The 17,714-nt window shown below is 27.5% G+C and overlaps 1 protein-coding gene across 9 annotated transcripts in view; it reads right to left on the reverse strand.

The window, feature by feature from the left end:
• axo (axotactin) overlaps positions 1-17,714 on the reverse strand; it is a 396,767-nt gene that overhangs the window by 152,550 nt on the left and 226,503 nt on the right. For all 9 annotated transcript variants that reach the window (XM_075304128.1, XM_075304125.1, XM_075304124.1 and 6 more), the window contains 2 exons: positions 10,745-10,992; positions 4,260-4,712 (listed from right to left, as the gene is read on the reverse strand). In XM_075304128.1, coding sequence (XP_075160243.1) covers positions 4,260-4,712; positions 10,745-10,992 — 701 coding nt within the window. The remainder of the gene's footprint in view (positions 1-4,259; positions 4,713-10,744; positions 10,993-17,714) is intronic.

Below are 17,714 nucleotides of genomic sequence, written 5' to 3' on the forward strand. Positions count from 1 at the left end.
AGCTTAAAAACCATTGCGTTGACTAAACTACTAGAGTAGCTTAACCAACAGAGGAAAATAATGTTTATCAAATTTAGCCCTATACACTGCAAGATGGTTGGATGGACGAACGTTTCGTAATTACTCATTCCTCATTGGCATTCCTCTACTTGCAGCAAAACTGTCAACCAATTATCAGAACAAATTCTGGTAGTTCACCAAACCCAAAGTAAACTACATTTGAACCTTCCAAACAAAGATCTATGATAGTCGGCTTTTGCCGAAATAAATCTTTGTACAAACATTTCTCTTTTCATTTGCCACTTTCAAATCATCGATTTCAGTGCAGTTGGCTGGGTATATTTTGAGCGTGCGTTACACTCAAAAAAAGTGAATTCTATATTTCACTAAAGCCGATTTAACGTTATTTTAGTTCATGGATTTATTATGTTTGGAGAAAGTTTCCTTTACTCTAATAATTTTTTGCGTACGTTAGTTAAATTAACTAAAAAACGGGAAAAAATTATATACAAATTAAACATAAAAATTTATTAAATTCGTAGTTCTCACAAAATAATTCATAATTTCCTTAAATTTGTAACTTTTACTACAAATGCGTCCATCATGAACTTCGTATATCACTAAAGACATTCTTGCAATTTTGAACTCCTTCAAACTAAAAAACAAAAATTTTTAACAAGTTAAAATAACAAGTTAAAAAAAATTAATTATGTCTAATAAATTTTCTTGAATTTGTCGAAAAATATTTACTTATTTTTGTGATATCGGTGTGATGCCAGCGTTTGTAATACTTTTTAATTAAAATTTTCTAAAAATATTCAAAATTTTCTAAACTTAAACAAAAGATTTCTTCCTAATGGGTTCACTTATTTTTTCCCACCACCATAGGATGGGGGGTATATTAACTTTGTCATTCCGTTTGTAACACATCGAAATATTGCTCTAAGACCCCATAAAGTATATATATTCTGGGTCGTGGTGAAATTCTGAGTCGATCTAAGCATGTCCGTCCGTCCGTCTGTTGAAATCACGCTAACTTCCGAACGAAACAAGCTATCGACTTGAAACTTGGCACAAGTAGTTGTTATTGATGTAGGTCGGATGGTATTGCAAATGGGCCATATCGGTCCACTTTTACGTATAGCCCCCATGTAAACGGACCCCAAAATTTGGCTTGCGAGGCCCCTAAGAGAAGCAAATGTCATCCGATCCGGCTGAAATTTGGTACATGGTGTCAGTATATGGTCTCTAACAACCATGCATTGGTCCACATCGGTCCATAATTATATATAGCCCCCATATAAACCGATACCCCGATTTGGCTTGCGAGGCTTCTAAGAGAAGCAAATTTCATCCGATCCGCCTGAAATTTGGTACATGGTGTTAGTATATGGTCTCTAACAACCATGCAAAAATTGGTCGACATCGGTCCATAATTATATATAGCCCCCATATAAACCGATCCCCCCGATTTGGCTTGCGAGGCCGCTAAGAGAAGCAAAATTCTTGCCATTCGGTTGAAATTTGGTACGTGATGTTAGTATATGGTCTATAAAAACCATGCAAAAATTGGTCCACATCGGTTCATAATTATATATAGCCCCCATATAAACCGATCACCAGATTTGACCTCCGGAACCTCTTGGAAGACCAAAATTCATCTGATTCAGTTGAAATTGGGTACATGGTGTTAATATATGGCCTCAAACACCCATGCAAAAATTGGTCGAAATCGGTCCATAATTATATATAGCCCCCATATAAACCGATCCCCAGATTTGACCTCCGGAGCCCCTTGGAAGAGCAAAATTCATCCGATTCGGTTGAAATTTGGTACGTAATGTTAGTATATGGTATCCAACAACCATGCAGGAATTGGTTCCTATCAGTCCATAATTATATATAGCTCCCATATAAACCGATTCCCAGATTTGACCTCCGGTGCCTTTTGGAGAAGAAAAATTCATCCGATCTGCTTGAAATTTGGTACGTGGTGGTAGTATATGATATTTAACAACCATGCCAAAAGTGGTCCATATCAGTCCATAATCGTACATAGCCCCATATAAACCGATCCCGAGATTTGGTTTTGGAACCTCTTGGATGAGCAAATTTCATCCGAGTGAGTTGAAATTTGGTACATTGTGCTAGTATATGGTCGTTAACAACCATGCTTAACTAGGTCTACATCGGTCCATAGTTATATATGGCCCTCAGATAAATCGATCCCCAATCACACAAAAATTGCTCCATATGAAGTTCATAATTGTATATAGCCCCCATATAAGCGACCCCCATATTTCAATTCTGGCTCTCTGCGTACAAAAAGTCCATATCGATTCGTAATTATTTGTAGACTTAACTATACATAACTTTTTTGTCTAATATATACCATGTATGGACTAAATCACAATTTAGAAAACGATGTAAAGAAGTTTTAAGATACCACAACCCAAGTCAATCGATTGTGGATGACAGTCTTTCGTAGAAGTGTCTACACCCAGAAAAAAGTGCCTTCGAAACTAAAGGAAAAAATTTTCATCAATATAGTTTATCCATTTTGTTTCCATTAAGGTAAATTTTTGTGAAAAATAATAAAATTTACTCGTTTCAGTAAAAAAATCCTAAACTGTAAGCAGTTAGGAATAGTTCATTAACTAGAATAAGGCATGGAATTTTACTCATACTATTTTCTTCGCTGGGTATAAGAATTTACTACTGAAAAAGAAAATTTTATTCACCGATAACAAAGCATTCGTAAAAATAAACAAAAACCGAACTAAAACCAAGTTTCTTAAAAATTAGTAAAATTTCTTATAAAATGATAATTGCGACTTCCTTTATAATAGAAAGTTTTTCATACATACGAACAACACTTGGCATAGAAAAATATTTTAGTTCATTCGTACTAAGAAGTATGCAATCCTTTCAAAACTTAAGGAAACACACTTGTTAGAATATAGGAAATTTTCCTAAATTTCTATTGTCTACCTGTAATCGATACCTGTCATCGTAATCGATGTGTTTGCGCGTGGGTGTAATCGATATATTTGCGCGTCGGTTGTTTTTTTAGTTGGAATCGCGTTGTTTTGGTATACGGAGAGATTGTTAAAAAATAATATGGTAAAATAATATAATAAATAACAAATAAAATATATAAAATATTTGTTATTTTAAATTAGTGAGAAAAATTTTCGTTTTTTTAAATAAATCTATCAATGTTCGTGATAGTGTATAAAGAAAGAAAACACCAGCAGAATAACAACCCTTTCATTTGTCTTCATTTTGGAATCTTCAATTATCAGGTAATATTCAGTGACGCTAACCTTTTGCAACAAAAATGTTTTATGATTTTTTATATTTGTAGGTATTGAAATTGTAAAAGGAGGGCAAAATCGTTAGGCAGCAACTTATTAAAAGTGAAAAGTACAAGAAGAAGAAAAATTGCGTTTTACAGTGATAATATCACACGGAAATTGGAAATAGTGGAATAATAAACTAATATTTCAAAGAGATTCGATGCTGTTGATTCTTAATAAATATATTCAATATATTAATAAAACATGTCTTTTATTGAAGATAAAATTGCTTATAGAAATAAATAAAATTGTATTTAAAAACGAAGGTAAGCAGTTCTAATTATGAAGTAAAAGTTTTACCACAAATGTGTAAGATTTGTCGAAATGAATGAAAAAATTTCAATAAAATCATTCCATATATGAATTCAAATTAGTTAAATTTTTTCATTCTGTAGTATAGTGGTACGTAAATATAGGAAAATGTTAACTAATATATGGAATGCATTATTCCTAATTTCTACGAAAATCACATCGTTCAAACAAATAAAAATGTCTTTGGCGCTATACGAAGTTCAACTTTCTTCACAATGAGTTCATTTTAACTTAAAGAAGGGGTCACTTTTTTCTGGGTGTACGCAATCCATGGTGGTGGGTACATAAGATTCGGCCTGGCCGAACTTGCGGCCGTATATAGTTGTTTAGTGTATGATCTCAGCTTAAAAACCATTGCGTTGACTAAACTACAGAGTAGCTTAACTAACAGAGGACAAGTCAACGCATTGGTTTTTAAGCTGAGATCATAACAACAAATATGAAAAAAAAATAATTTCATAATTTTATGAATTTTCTTTTAATTAATTTGTTTTTATGTTGAAGAAATTTTGTTCTTAATATTGTGTAAATTACTTGTGCTAAAATGTAGTGTAATCTTTTCATTTTGATCAATGTCTTGTCACTTACCCTTTTCCGGATTTTGCCATGGCTTATTCGAGTATTCATCCAAAAGCTGAGTACCACGTTCAATTGTTACACTATTGCCATTCACATGCATGTGTGTATGCTCCTCCTCTCGCACAATTGCCACCTGAATACTTTTCAAAGAGCTGACACTTTCATCGACCACGGTCAAATTGACAATTTCATCGCCATAATTATAGAGGAAGACAATCTCGCGTCCATCATTGATGTACAAGTGGACAAAGTTGTTGTAATGATCATTTGCATAGAGGACCATGGACGTAGTATCATAAGTGCGTAAATTAATAAGAATGTCCTTGTTTAAGATTCCCTTAAGCATTTCACGTTCCTCATCGAATACCGTCACAATATCACTGGGTTGGGCGGTGGCACTCAAGTAATTGCGCATCAAGAATGATTCGCGGTTAATGAATGTAAGAGCCTTTTCATTTATATCTGGAAAATAAAGTGCAAAGAAATCAAGTATAGCAAAGGTGTTGCAAATTGATTGAAAGTCTTCAGGCAGTGAAGTGTCTGTTTGGGTATTTTAATTTTTGTTCTTACACAAAAATAACGAAGAACACAATCTTACTAAAATGAAATTTTCTCAAAAAATTATTCCAAAATTTCCAAAATCTAATTTGCGTTTCTTAAACAACTGAAAACTATTAATTATATTTAATAAGTGTTTTTATCAACTTTATTACACAGAAAAAAAAATTCCGTAGTTAAACTAACGCTAAATTTAACTTATTTTTATTGGAAAAAATCATTTGCTTGTAGTTGAATTTAATTATTTTTATCGAAATTTTCCACAGCTTAATGAAATCTTACTTTTTATACCCTTCACCACTACTGTGGTACAGGGTATAATAAGTTTGTGCATTTGTATGTAACGCCAAGAAGGAAAAGTCTGAGACCCATCGTTTAGTATACCGGTCGTCTTAGAATTAAATTCAGAGTCGATTTAGCGATGTCCGTCTGTCTGTCTGTCCGTCCGTCCGTCTGTCTGTCTGTCTGTATATGTAATTTTGGGTGCAAAGTACAACTCGCAGTTTAAGTCCGATCGTCCTCAAATTTGGCACAGAGTTTATATTGGCTAAAAGACAATCGCTATTGATTTTGAAAAAAATCGGTTCAGATTTAGATATAGCTGTCATATATATTTATCACCGATCTGGTCATAATTAACGTATTTATCAACGTATTTTCTCAAAATTTCGGGCAGCCAAATATTTGGGGGCTTTCGTAAGATATGCAAAATATCAGCCAAATCGGTTCAGATTTAGATATAGCTCCCATATATATCTTTCGTCCGATTTGGACTTATATGGCCAAAAAAGCCAGAGTTTTGTCCTGATTTGCTTCAAATTTTGCACAAGGAGCACGTTTAATAGTATTGTTAATTGTGCTAAATTTGGTTGAAATCGGTTGAGATATATCTCCCATATATATCTTTCGTCCGATTTTGACTAATATGACCGCAAAAGCCAGAGTTTTGCCCTGATTTGCTTAAAATTTTGCACAAGGACTAAACATAGCGTATCATTCAGTGTGCTAAATTTGGTTAAAATCAGTTCAGATTTAGATATAGCTCCCATAAATATCTTTCGCCCGATTTAGACTCATATGACCTCAAAAGCCAGAGGTTTGCCCTGATTTGCTTCAAATTTTGCACAAGGAGTAACATAGTAACATATTAACTTTGTCCTTCTGTTTGTAACACACCGAAATATTGTTCTAAGACCCCATAAAGTATATATATTCTGGGTCGTGCTGAAATTCTGAGTCGATCTAAGAATGTCCGTCCGTCTGTTGATATCACGTTAACTTCCGAACGAAACAAGCTATCGACTTGAAACTTGGCACCAGTAGTTGTAATTGGTGTAGGTCAGACGATATTGCAAATGGGCCATATCGCACCACTTTTACGTATAGCTCCCATATAAACCGATCCCCAGATTTGACCTCCGGAGCTTCTTGGAGGAGCAAAATTCATCCGATAGGGTTGAAATTTGGTACGTGGTGTTAGTATATGGTCTTTAACAACCATGCAAAAATTGGTCCATATCGGTCCGTAATTATATATAGCCCCCATATAAACCTATCCCCAGATTTGATCTCCGGAGCTTCTTGGAGGAGCAAAATTCATCCGATAGGGTTGAAATTTGGTACGTGGTGATAGTATATGGTCTTTAACAACCATGCAAAAATTGGTCCATATCGGACCATAATTATATATAGCCGCCATATAAACCGTTCCCCAGATTTGACCTCCGGAGCCTCTTGGAGGAGCAAAATTCATCCGATCCGGTTGAAATTTGGAACGTTGTGTTAGTATATGGCCATTCCAAATTTGATCCATATCGGTCTATAGTTATATATAGCTAGATCCCCAATAACACAAAAATGGGTCTATATCGGTTCATAATCATGGTTTCCATTCGAGCCAAAAATAATCTATCAAAATTTTATGGTTCTGTTATTTTCCTCTGTTGGTTAAGCTACTGTTGTAGTTTAGTCAAGGCAATGGTTTTTAAGCTGAGATCAAAACAACAAATATGATTGAAGTACAAATCAACCATAACAAAACAAAATTTTATATCTATAAAAATTTTGTCAACATTTTATTTCTATAAAAACAAATTGTCAAAAATTTTATTTCTATAGAAAATTTTGTCAAAAATTTTATTTCTATAGAACATTTTGTTAAAATTTTATTTCTATAAAAAATTTTGTCAAAATTTTATTTCTATAAAAAAGTGTTTTCAAAATTTTATTTCTATAAAAAATTTTTCAAATATTTTTTTTCTATAAAAAATTTTGTCAAAAAATTTATTTCTATAGAAAATGTTTTCAAAATTTTAGTTCTATAGAAAATTTTGTCAAAAATTTTATTTCTATAGACAATTTTGTTAAAAATTTTATTTCTATAGAAAATTTTGTCAAAATGAATAATATACGTATTTAATAGGCATTTTTTTTTGTTTAATATATACCACGTATGGACTAACTTACAATATAGAAGACGTTGTTAGCAAGTTTTAAGATACCTCCCATCGGCAACTATTACCGCAACCCAAGTAATTCGATTGTGGATGACAGTCTTTAGTAGAAGTTTCTACGCAATTCATGGTGGAGGGTACATAAGCTTCGGCCTGGGTGAACTTACGGCCGTATATACTTGTTTATGACTTAAACTAATAAAAGAGAATAACTTAACCTTGTCATTAGCGCTATGAAACTATTATTCGTTTTATGATATGTTTTGTACTTGTTTTATTACAAGGAAAATGCTTATGCACAGCAAAAAAACAGAAATTAAAAATCAAAATTTCTTCAATTAATATATTACTTGAATGTGGGAAAATCAAAAATCGGTTACGCATAGAAAAAACAAGTAAGGAAAGTCTAAAGTCGGGCGGAGCCGACTATATTATACCCTGCACCACTTTGTAGATCTAAATTTTCGATACCATATCACATCCGTCAAATGTGTTGGGGGCTATATATAAAGGTTTGTCCCAAATACATACATTTAAATACCACTCGATCTGGAAGAATTTGATAGACTTCTACAAAATCTATAGACTCAAAATTTAAGTCGGCTAATGCACTAGGGTGGAACACAAGTTAGTAAAAAAATATGGGAAACGTTTAAATCTGAAGTAATTTTAAGGAAACTTCGAACAAGTTTATTTATGATTTATCGCTCGATATATATGTATTAGAAGTTTAGGAAAATTAGAGTCATTTTTACAACTTGTCGACTAAGCAGTGCCGATTTAACAAGGAAAATGTTGGTATTTTGACCATTTTTGTCGAAATCAGAAAAACATATATATGGGAGCTATATCTAAATCTGAACCGATTTCAACCAAATTTGGCACGCATAGCAACAATGCTAATTCTACTCCCTGTGCAAAAATTTCAACTAAATCGGAGTTAAAAACATAGCAACAATGCTAATTCTACTCCCTGTGCAAAATTTCAACTAAATCGGAGTTAAAAATTGGCCTCTGTGGTCATACGAGTGTAAATCGGGCGAAAGCTATATATGGGAGATATATCTAAATCTGAACCGATTTCAACCAAATTTGGCACGCATAGCTACAATGCTAATTCTTTTCCCTGTGCAAAATTTCAACTAAATCGGAGCAAAAACTTGGCCTCGGTGGTCATATGAGTGTAAATCGGCCGAAAGCTATATATTGGAGCTATATCTAAATCTGAACCGATTTCAACCAAATTTGGCACGCATAGCAACAATTCTGATTCTACTCCCTGTGCAAAATTTCAACTAAATCGGAGCAAAAAATTGGCCTCTGTGGTCATATGAGTGTAAATCGGGCGAAAGCTATATATGGGAGCTATATCTAAATCTGAACCGATTTCAACCAAATTTGGCACGCATAGCTACAATGCTAATTCTACTCCCTGTGCAAAATTTCAACCAAATTGGGGTAAAACTCTGGCTTCTGGGACCGTATTAGTCCATATCGGGCGAAAGATATATATGGGAGCTATATCTAAATCTGAACCTATTTCGATAAAATTTGGCACACTTGACTATAGTGCTAATTGTTCTTCTTGTGCAAAATTTTAAGCAAACTAGGGTAAAACTCTGGCTTCTGGGGCCATATAAGTCCATATCGGGCGAAATATATATATGGGAGCTATATCTAAATCTGAACCGATTTCTTCCAAAATCAATAGGGATCTATTCTGAGCCAAAACACATACTTGTGCCAAATTTGAAGTCGATTGGACTAAAACTGCGACCTAGACTTTGATTACAAAAATGTGTTCACGGACAGACGGACATCGCTATATCGACTCAGGAGCCCACCCTGAGCATTTTTGCCAAAGACACCATGTTTCTATCTCGTCTCCTTCTGGGTGTTGCAAACATATGCACTAACTTATAATACCCTGTTCCACAGTGTGGAGCAGGGTATAATGACACTTAAAATTATATCATCCCACACAGAAAAAAATATCACCAAAATATTTCCAATTAAAAAGTTAATTGAAGTTTAAATTTTTTTCAATTAATAAATTAATTGGTACAATTAACTTTTTAATCAAGATAGAAACATTAAGTTAATTAAGTCAATGATTGAACATTTTAAAATTTTTAATTAAAAAGTTAATTGATACAATTAACTTTTAATCAAATTCGGAAGACTAAGTCAGTTTATGATGATGATGATGAACATTTTTTTTAAATTTTTAATTAAATTTTTTTTTCAAACAATCAATTGTTAATCCAAATAAAAATTCTAAGCCAATACAGAATGTAATTGAAAATAGTTACCTTTTTTTAATTAATAAATAAATTGAGTTTTGCAATCAACATCAATTAAATTTTTAATTGAATCAATTAAAAAATTAATTGAAATTTGGCAATGAAATCAATTAATTTTTTAATCAAAAATGTTTTCTATGCCCAATTAAAACTGTGATTGATACTATCATTTTCGTGAGGGAAGACATTTCAATTAAAAAATTAATTGGATCAATTAATTGAATCAGAAAAAAATTTTTTTGTGTGCAGTTTTAAATTTTTTTTTAACATTTAACAAGCATTTCGGAAAATTTCATCAAAAATGAGCCAATGACAGTTTTTCGTTGAAACAATGAAGAACTTTCATTAAGACAATGTAAAATTTCGTGAATAGTATGAAACGTTTCGTTGTTTAACAAAAAATTCGTTTCGTTGGCTCATTTTTAATGTCAAATTTCGTTGATAGAACAGAACATTTTCTATCAGTGTAGGGAGACGAACTTCGCAATTAAAACGCGTTAACCGTAAACGAACGGATTAAAAATGAGGTTCCGCACTTCATTTCTATCGCACAATGGCCACCAATGTTTCCGAGTCTCAATCCGTTGGACTTTTGAGTCTGGCTCGATCATCTCAAAATTGGAGGTCATAATTCTTGTCGATGGTAACCAATTCGAACAATTCAAAACTGATTCTAAAATTTGATTTTATACCTAAATTTTTCGCTTTTTAACAATAAAATTACAAAAATATAGCACTTTACCCTGCAACATATCTGCCACACTATAATAGTCTCATTTTAATTGAAACTGCATTGGATTTCGTGATTGGCGACAAAAGATATCTTGTTTTCCGATATATCAAGGAAAATTGAACTTCATTGATGAAATTCTTTATCTGACTTAATTTAAATTAATAATTTCGTTAAATTGATATTTTTATCAGTGTTCGTACACTGTGTGATCTCACACTGTTAGTGATGATGACCCTATCGTCTATAGGCAATTACACACATAAAAATTTCTTTACGAATTTAAGCCATAGAAATATTTCATTACAACAATGACACTGGAAATGTTTATTAATTCTACGAAATAATACTTGAATTGAAAGAAATTTCATTTCATTATTGTGTTGCCTTTATTTGTATAACAATTTTGGTAAAAATTTCTCATAATATGGTATTTCTCAGTCTACTTACTGATCTCACAGAATTCTCCAATATGAGCCCATGAATTTTTGCATACACACTTAAAGGCACTCCATAGTTCTTTACATTCCGCTCCATTTTTGCATGGACTCGGCACACAAGATGGCTTGCAATCCTTGATGATTTCCGATAAATGTACGGACATATAGCTGTAGATATCGAGGATTTCACCATTTACTACTAAACCACGGAAACAACCAATTAGTCCTGCCTTTACAGATTGCTTCTTCAGGAGATCACTGCAAATAGATGGAACGAATATAAGATACATGAGAAAATGTCTAGACGGTACGAATGTTGCTACCTAAGGATAGTAATTATAAGGACAAATTTGACTTTCAACGCGTTCATATATATGTAATAGATGAAGACATATAGGTCTGAGATCTCATAATTGTATATATTTTTTGTCGTCGAGAAAATCTCATTGGATCTATTCATATCCGTCCGCCTTTGTGTCTGACTGTTGAAATGGCGCTATCTTTCGAATTAATTGACATAAAAAATTCTATTTTATTTGACAAATTTTTCTATAGAAATAAAAGTTTCACAGATTTTCTATAGAAATAAAATTTTGACAAAATTTTCTATAGAAATAAAATTTTGATAAAATTTTCTATAGAAATAAAATTTTCACAAATTTTCTATAGAAGTAAAATTTTGACAAAATTTTCTATAGAAATAAAATTTTCACAAATTTTCTATAGAAAATAAATTTTGAAAAAATTTTCTATAGAAATAAAATTTGACAAAATTTTCTATAGAAATAAAATTTTGACAAAATTTTCTATGGAAATAAAAATTTGAAAAAAAATTAGAAATAAAAATTGGACACAATTTTATATAGAAATAAATAAGAATTAAATAAATAGAAATAGTATAAGAAATAAATAAATTTTAAAATAAAATTTTGACAAAATTTTCTGTAGAAATTAAATTTTGACAAAATTTTCTGTAGAAATTAAATTTTGACAAAATTTTCTGTAGAAATAAAATTTTGATAAATTTTCTATAGAAATAAAATTTTGACAAATTTTCTATAGAAATAAAATTTTGACAAAATTTTCTATAGGAATAAAATTTGAACCCATTTTCTATAGAAATAAAATTTGAACCCATTTTCTATAGAAATAAAATTTTTTGACAAAATTTTCTATAGAAATAAAATTTTGACAAAATTTTCTATAGAAATAAAATTTTGACAAAATTTTCTATAGAAAATAAATTTTAAAAAAATTTTCTATAGAAAATAAATTTGAAAAATTTTTCTATAGAAATAAAATTTTGATAAAATTTTCTAAATAAATAAAATTTTGACAAAATTTTCTAAATAAATAAAATTTTGACAAAATCTTCTATAGAAATAAAATTTTGACAAAATGTTCTATAGAAATAAAATTTTGACAAAATTTTCTATAGAAATAAAATTTTCACAAATTTTCTATAGAAAATAAATTTTGAAAAAATTTTGTATAGAAAATAAATTTTGAAAAAAATTCTCTATAGAAATAAAATTTTGATAAAATTTTCCATAGAAATAAAATTTAGATAAAATTTTCTATAGAAATAAAATTTTGATAAAATTTTCTAAATAAATAAAATTTTGACAAAATTTTCTATAGAAATAGAATTTTGATAAAATTTTCTATGGAAATAACATTTTGACACAATTTTCTATAGAAATAAAATTTTCTATAGAAAATAAATTTTGCAAAAATTTTCTATAGAAAATAAATTTAAAAAAAAATTTTCCATAGAAATAAAATTTAGATAAAATTTTCTATAGAAATAAAATTTTGATAAAATTTTCTATAGAAATAAAATTTTGACAAAATTTTCTATAGAAATAAATATTTGACAAAATTTTTTATAGAAATAAAATTTTGACAAAATTTTCTATAGAAATAAAATTTTCACAAATTTTCTATAGAAAATAAATTTTGAAAAAATTTTCTATAGAAAATAAATTTTGAAAATTTTTCTATAGAAATAAAATTTTGATAAAATTTTCTATAGAAATAAAATTTTGACAAAATTTTTTATAGAAATAAAATTTTGACAAAATTTTGTATAGAAATAAAATTTTGACAAAATTTTCTATAGAAATAGAATTTTGACAAAATTTTCTATAGAAATAGAATTTTGATAAAATTTTCTATGGAAATAAAATTTTGACACAATTTTCTATAGAAATAAAATTTTCTATAGAAATAGAATTTTGACAAAATTTTCTATAGAAATAAAATTGTGACAAAATTTTTTATAGAAAAAAAAATTTCACAAATTTTCTATAGAAAATAAATTTTGAAAAAATTTTCTATGGAAAATAAATTTTGAAAAAAAATTTCTATAGAAATAAAATTTTGAAAAAATTTTCTATAGGAATAGAATTTTGACAAAATTTTCTATAGAAATAAAATTTTGACAAAATTTTTTTAGAAATAAAATTTTCACAAATTTTCTATAGAAAATAAATTTTGAAAAAAAAAATTATAGAAATAAAATTTTCTATAGAAATAAAATCTTGACAAAATTTTCTATAGAAATAAAATTTTGACAAAATTTTCTATAGAAATAAAATTTTGACAAAATTTTCTATAGAAATAAAATTTTGACAAAATTTTCTATAGAAATAAAAATTGGACACAATTTTATATAGAAATAAATAAGAATTAAATAAATAGAAATAGTATAAGAAATAAATAAATTTTAAAATAAAATTTTGACAAAATTTTCTGTAGAAATTAAATTTTGACAAAATTTTCTGTAGAAATTAAATTTTGACAAAATTTTCTGTAGAAATAAAATTTTGATAAATTTTCTATAGAAATAAAATTTTGACAAATTTTCTATAGAAATAAAATTTTGACAAAATTTTCTATAGGAATAAAATTTGAACCCATTTTCTATAGAAATAAAATTTGAACCCATTTTCTATAGAAATAAAATTTTTTGACAAAATTTTCCATAGAAATAAAATTTTGACAAAATTTTCTATAGAAATAAAATTTTGACAAAATTTTCTATAGAAAATAAATTTTAAAAAAATTTTCTATAGAAAATAAATTTAAAAAATTTTTCTATAGAAATAAAATTTTGATAAAATTTTCTAAATAAATAAAATTTTGACAAAATTTTCTAAATAAATAAAATTTTGACAAAATCTTCTATAGAAATAAAATTTTGACAAAATGTTCTATAGAAATAAAATTTTGACAAAATTTTCTATAGAAATAAAATTTTCACAAATTTTCTATAGAAAATAAATTTTGAAAAAATTTTGTATAGAAAATAAATTTTGAAAAAAATTCTCTATAGAAATAAAATTTTGATAAAATTTTCCATAGAAATAAAATTTAGATAAAATTTTCTATAGAAATAAAATTTTGATAAAATTTTCTAAATAAATAAAATTTTGACAAAATTTTCTATAGAAATAGAATTTTGATAAAATTTTCTATGGAAATAACATTTTGACACAATTTTCTATAGAAATAAAATTTTCTATAGAAAATAAATTTTGCAAAAATTTTCTATAGAAAATAAATTTAAAAAAAAATTTTCCATAGAAATAAAATTTAGATAAAATTTTCTATAGAAATAAAATTTTGATAAAATTTTCTATAGAAATAAAATTTTGACAAAATTTTCTATAGAAATAAATATTTGACAAAATTTTTTATAGAAATAAAATTTTGACAAAATTTTCTATAGAAATAAAATTTTCACAAATTTTCTATAGAAAATAAATTTTGAAAAAATTTTCTATAGAAAATAAATTTTGAAAATGTTTCTATAGAAATAAAATTTTGATAAAATTTTCTATAGAAATAAAATTTTGACAAAATTTTTTATAGAAATAAAATTTTGACAAAATTTTGTATAGAAATAAAATTTTGACAAAATTTTCTATAGAAATAGAATTTTGACAAAATTTTCTATAGAAATAGAATTTTGATAAAATTTTCTATGGAAATAAAATTTTGACACAATTTTCTATAGAAATAAAATTTTCTATAGAAATAGAATTTTGACAAAATTTTCTATAGAAATAAAATTTTGACAAAATTTTTTATAGAAAAAAAAATTTCACAAATTTTCTATAGAAAATAAATTTTGAAAAAATTTTCTATAGAAAATAAATTTTGAAAAAAAATTTCTATAGAAATAAAATTTTGAAAAAATTTTCTATAGGAATAGAATTTTGACAAAATTTTCTATAGAAATAAAATTTTGACAAAATTTTTTTAGAAATAAAATTTTCACAAATTTTCTATAGAAAATAAATTTTGAAAAAAAAAAATTATAGAAATAAAATTTTCTATAGAAATAAAATCTTGACAAAATTTTCTATAGAAATAAAATTTTGACAAAATTTTCTATAGAAATAAAATTTTGACAAAATTTTCTATAGAAATAAAATTTTGACAAAATTTTCTATAGAAATAACATTTTGACAAATTTTTCTATAGAAATAAAATTTTGACAAAATTTTCTATAGAAATAAAATTTTGACAAAATTTTCTATAGAAATAAAATCTTGACAAAATTTTCTATAGAAATAAAATTTTGACAATATTTTGTAAATAAATAAAATTTTGACAAAATTTTCTATAGAAATAAAATTTTGATAAAATTTTCTATAGGAATAAAATTTTGAAAAAAATTTTCTATAGAAATAAAATTTTGACAAAATTTTTTAAATAAATAAAATTTTGACAAAACTTTCTATAGAAATAGAATTTTGACAAAATTTTCTATAGAAATAAAATTTTGACAACATTTTATGTAGAAATAAAATTTTGACAACATTTTATGTAGAAATAATGTTTTGACAAATTTTCTATAGAAATAAAATTTGGACAAATTTTCTATAGAAACAAATTTTTTTGACAAAATTTTCCATAGAAATAAAATTTGGACAAATTTTCTATAGAAATAAAATTTTGACAAAATTTTCTATTGAAATAAAATTTTGACAAAATTGTCTATAGTAATAAAAATGTGACAAAATTTTCTATATAAATAAACAATTTAAAAATTTTCGATAGAAATAAAATTTTGACAACATTTTCTATAGAATTTTGACAATTTTGCCTTTTTTGGTTTTTGAACAATAAAATTTAAAAAAAAATAAAAACTATAGCACATTACTTTGTTCCACTACATATAAGCCACCATGTATTTTACAGAGGATTTTTGGTACTCTTTTGACTTGCCTGCATATACCTGGAAAATTAAATTCCAGTAATGCTTGCAACGAGATGTCCACCTTACCAAAACTAAGAAGAGATCCCTCTTGCCAACTAGGTACTAACGAATTCTAAGTATTATTCAATTAAATTAAATGTCACATTAACTACCCACACTGAGTGTATACTAAATTGAATGGGATTTTATTTTAGCAACATTATAGTTTTACTTGCTCACAGATGCATACTGAAGCCAACATGTTCGAGGATGTTGGTAACAAACAGAGAGAACATTTCAACTGCGAACGCTCATTCATTCATTCGTCCTTTTTGTGAATTGCCATCATTCACTGTGGCATCAATTAATTCTTTTACTAATTCGTTCATTTCTCATCATCAACGAATGACAAAGTCGCCAACATCCTATTAAGAAATTAGCATACATTCTCTGCAAATGGATGCATGTCATATTAAAATGGAAGTGCAGCTTAATTGTCAAGCAGATTTCGTGAATTCGTACCGTTATTATGCATCAGAGGATAAGCGACACAAGCTTACAAAAGTATTTTAATCTATTGCATTCAGAAATAAAGTTATTTGTGATGGAATTCAAGCGTGATGGTTAGTTTATGTTAGATATAGTGGCAGTTCGATATTTCAGGCCTGATTTGTTATTCCAGTGCTGATTTGTTAGCTATTATCTTTTTAGCCTCAATAGTTTAAACAGCTGACGCACGTTTCGTGTTTTGTTTTACTGTCAAACATATTCAGTTTAGTCTATAATTTAACCATGAATCATCTTACAAATTTTGACCAAATTTCTATAGAAATAAAAGGTTGAGAAATTTTCTATAGAAACCAAATTTTGACAACAAAATCTTGCCAAAATTTTTTACAAATAAAATTTTGTCCAAATTTCCTACACAAATAAAATTATGACAAAATTTTCCATAGAAGTAAAATGTTGACAATATTTTCTATAGAAATCAAATGTTGTCAAAATTTTCTATAGAAATAAAATTTTGACAAAATAGAAATAAAATTTTGAGAAAATAGAAATTAAACTTTGACAAAATTTTCAATAGAAATAAACTTTTGACAAAATTTTCAATAGAAATAAAATTTTGACAAAATAGAAATAAAATATTGATAAATTTTTCTATAAAAATAAAATGTTGACAACATTTTCTATAGAAATAAAATTTTGATAAGATTTTCTATAGAAATAAACTTTTGGCAAAGTATTCCATAGAAATAAAGTTTTGAAAAAAAATTCTATAGAAATAAAATTTTGACAAAATAGGAATTAAGCTTTGAAAAAATTTTCTATGGAAATAAACTTTGGACAAAATTTTCCATAGAAATAAAATTTTGACAACATTTTCTATAGAAATAAAATTTTGAAAAATTTTTCCATAGATTTTTTTTTTTATGTCAGCCACTGCGGCATTGATTTCGATCAAAACTGGTCTTCACTTTTCGGTTCATAACACCAGAAGTGTTGTAACTGTTTCCTAGACTTTTGGGACGCGATATAACAGTAAAGGGTGATACGGTCAAAATTTGGTCAATATAAACTTGACGTATTTCTTTCAATTTTGCATTTAAAAAACCTGAACATCCCTCATTTTGAAGGTGTGTATGTGTGTAGAATGTTGCTCCTATTTTGATTTTGGAATTCACTCTTCAGTTATCAAAATGCCGTCGAAGCAAGAAGAGCAGCGTATCAAAATTTTGCTCGCGCAACGCGAATATCCGAGCTACTCGCA

Source organism: Haematobia irritans, chromosome 4 (assembly GCF_050003625.1).
Source record: "Haematobia irritans isolate KBUSLIRL chromosome 4, ASM5000362v1, whole genome shotgun sequence".
NCBI lineage: Eukaryota > Metazoa > Arthropoda > Insecta > Diptera > Muscidae > Haematobia > Haematobia irritans.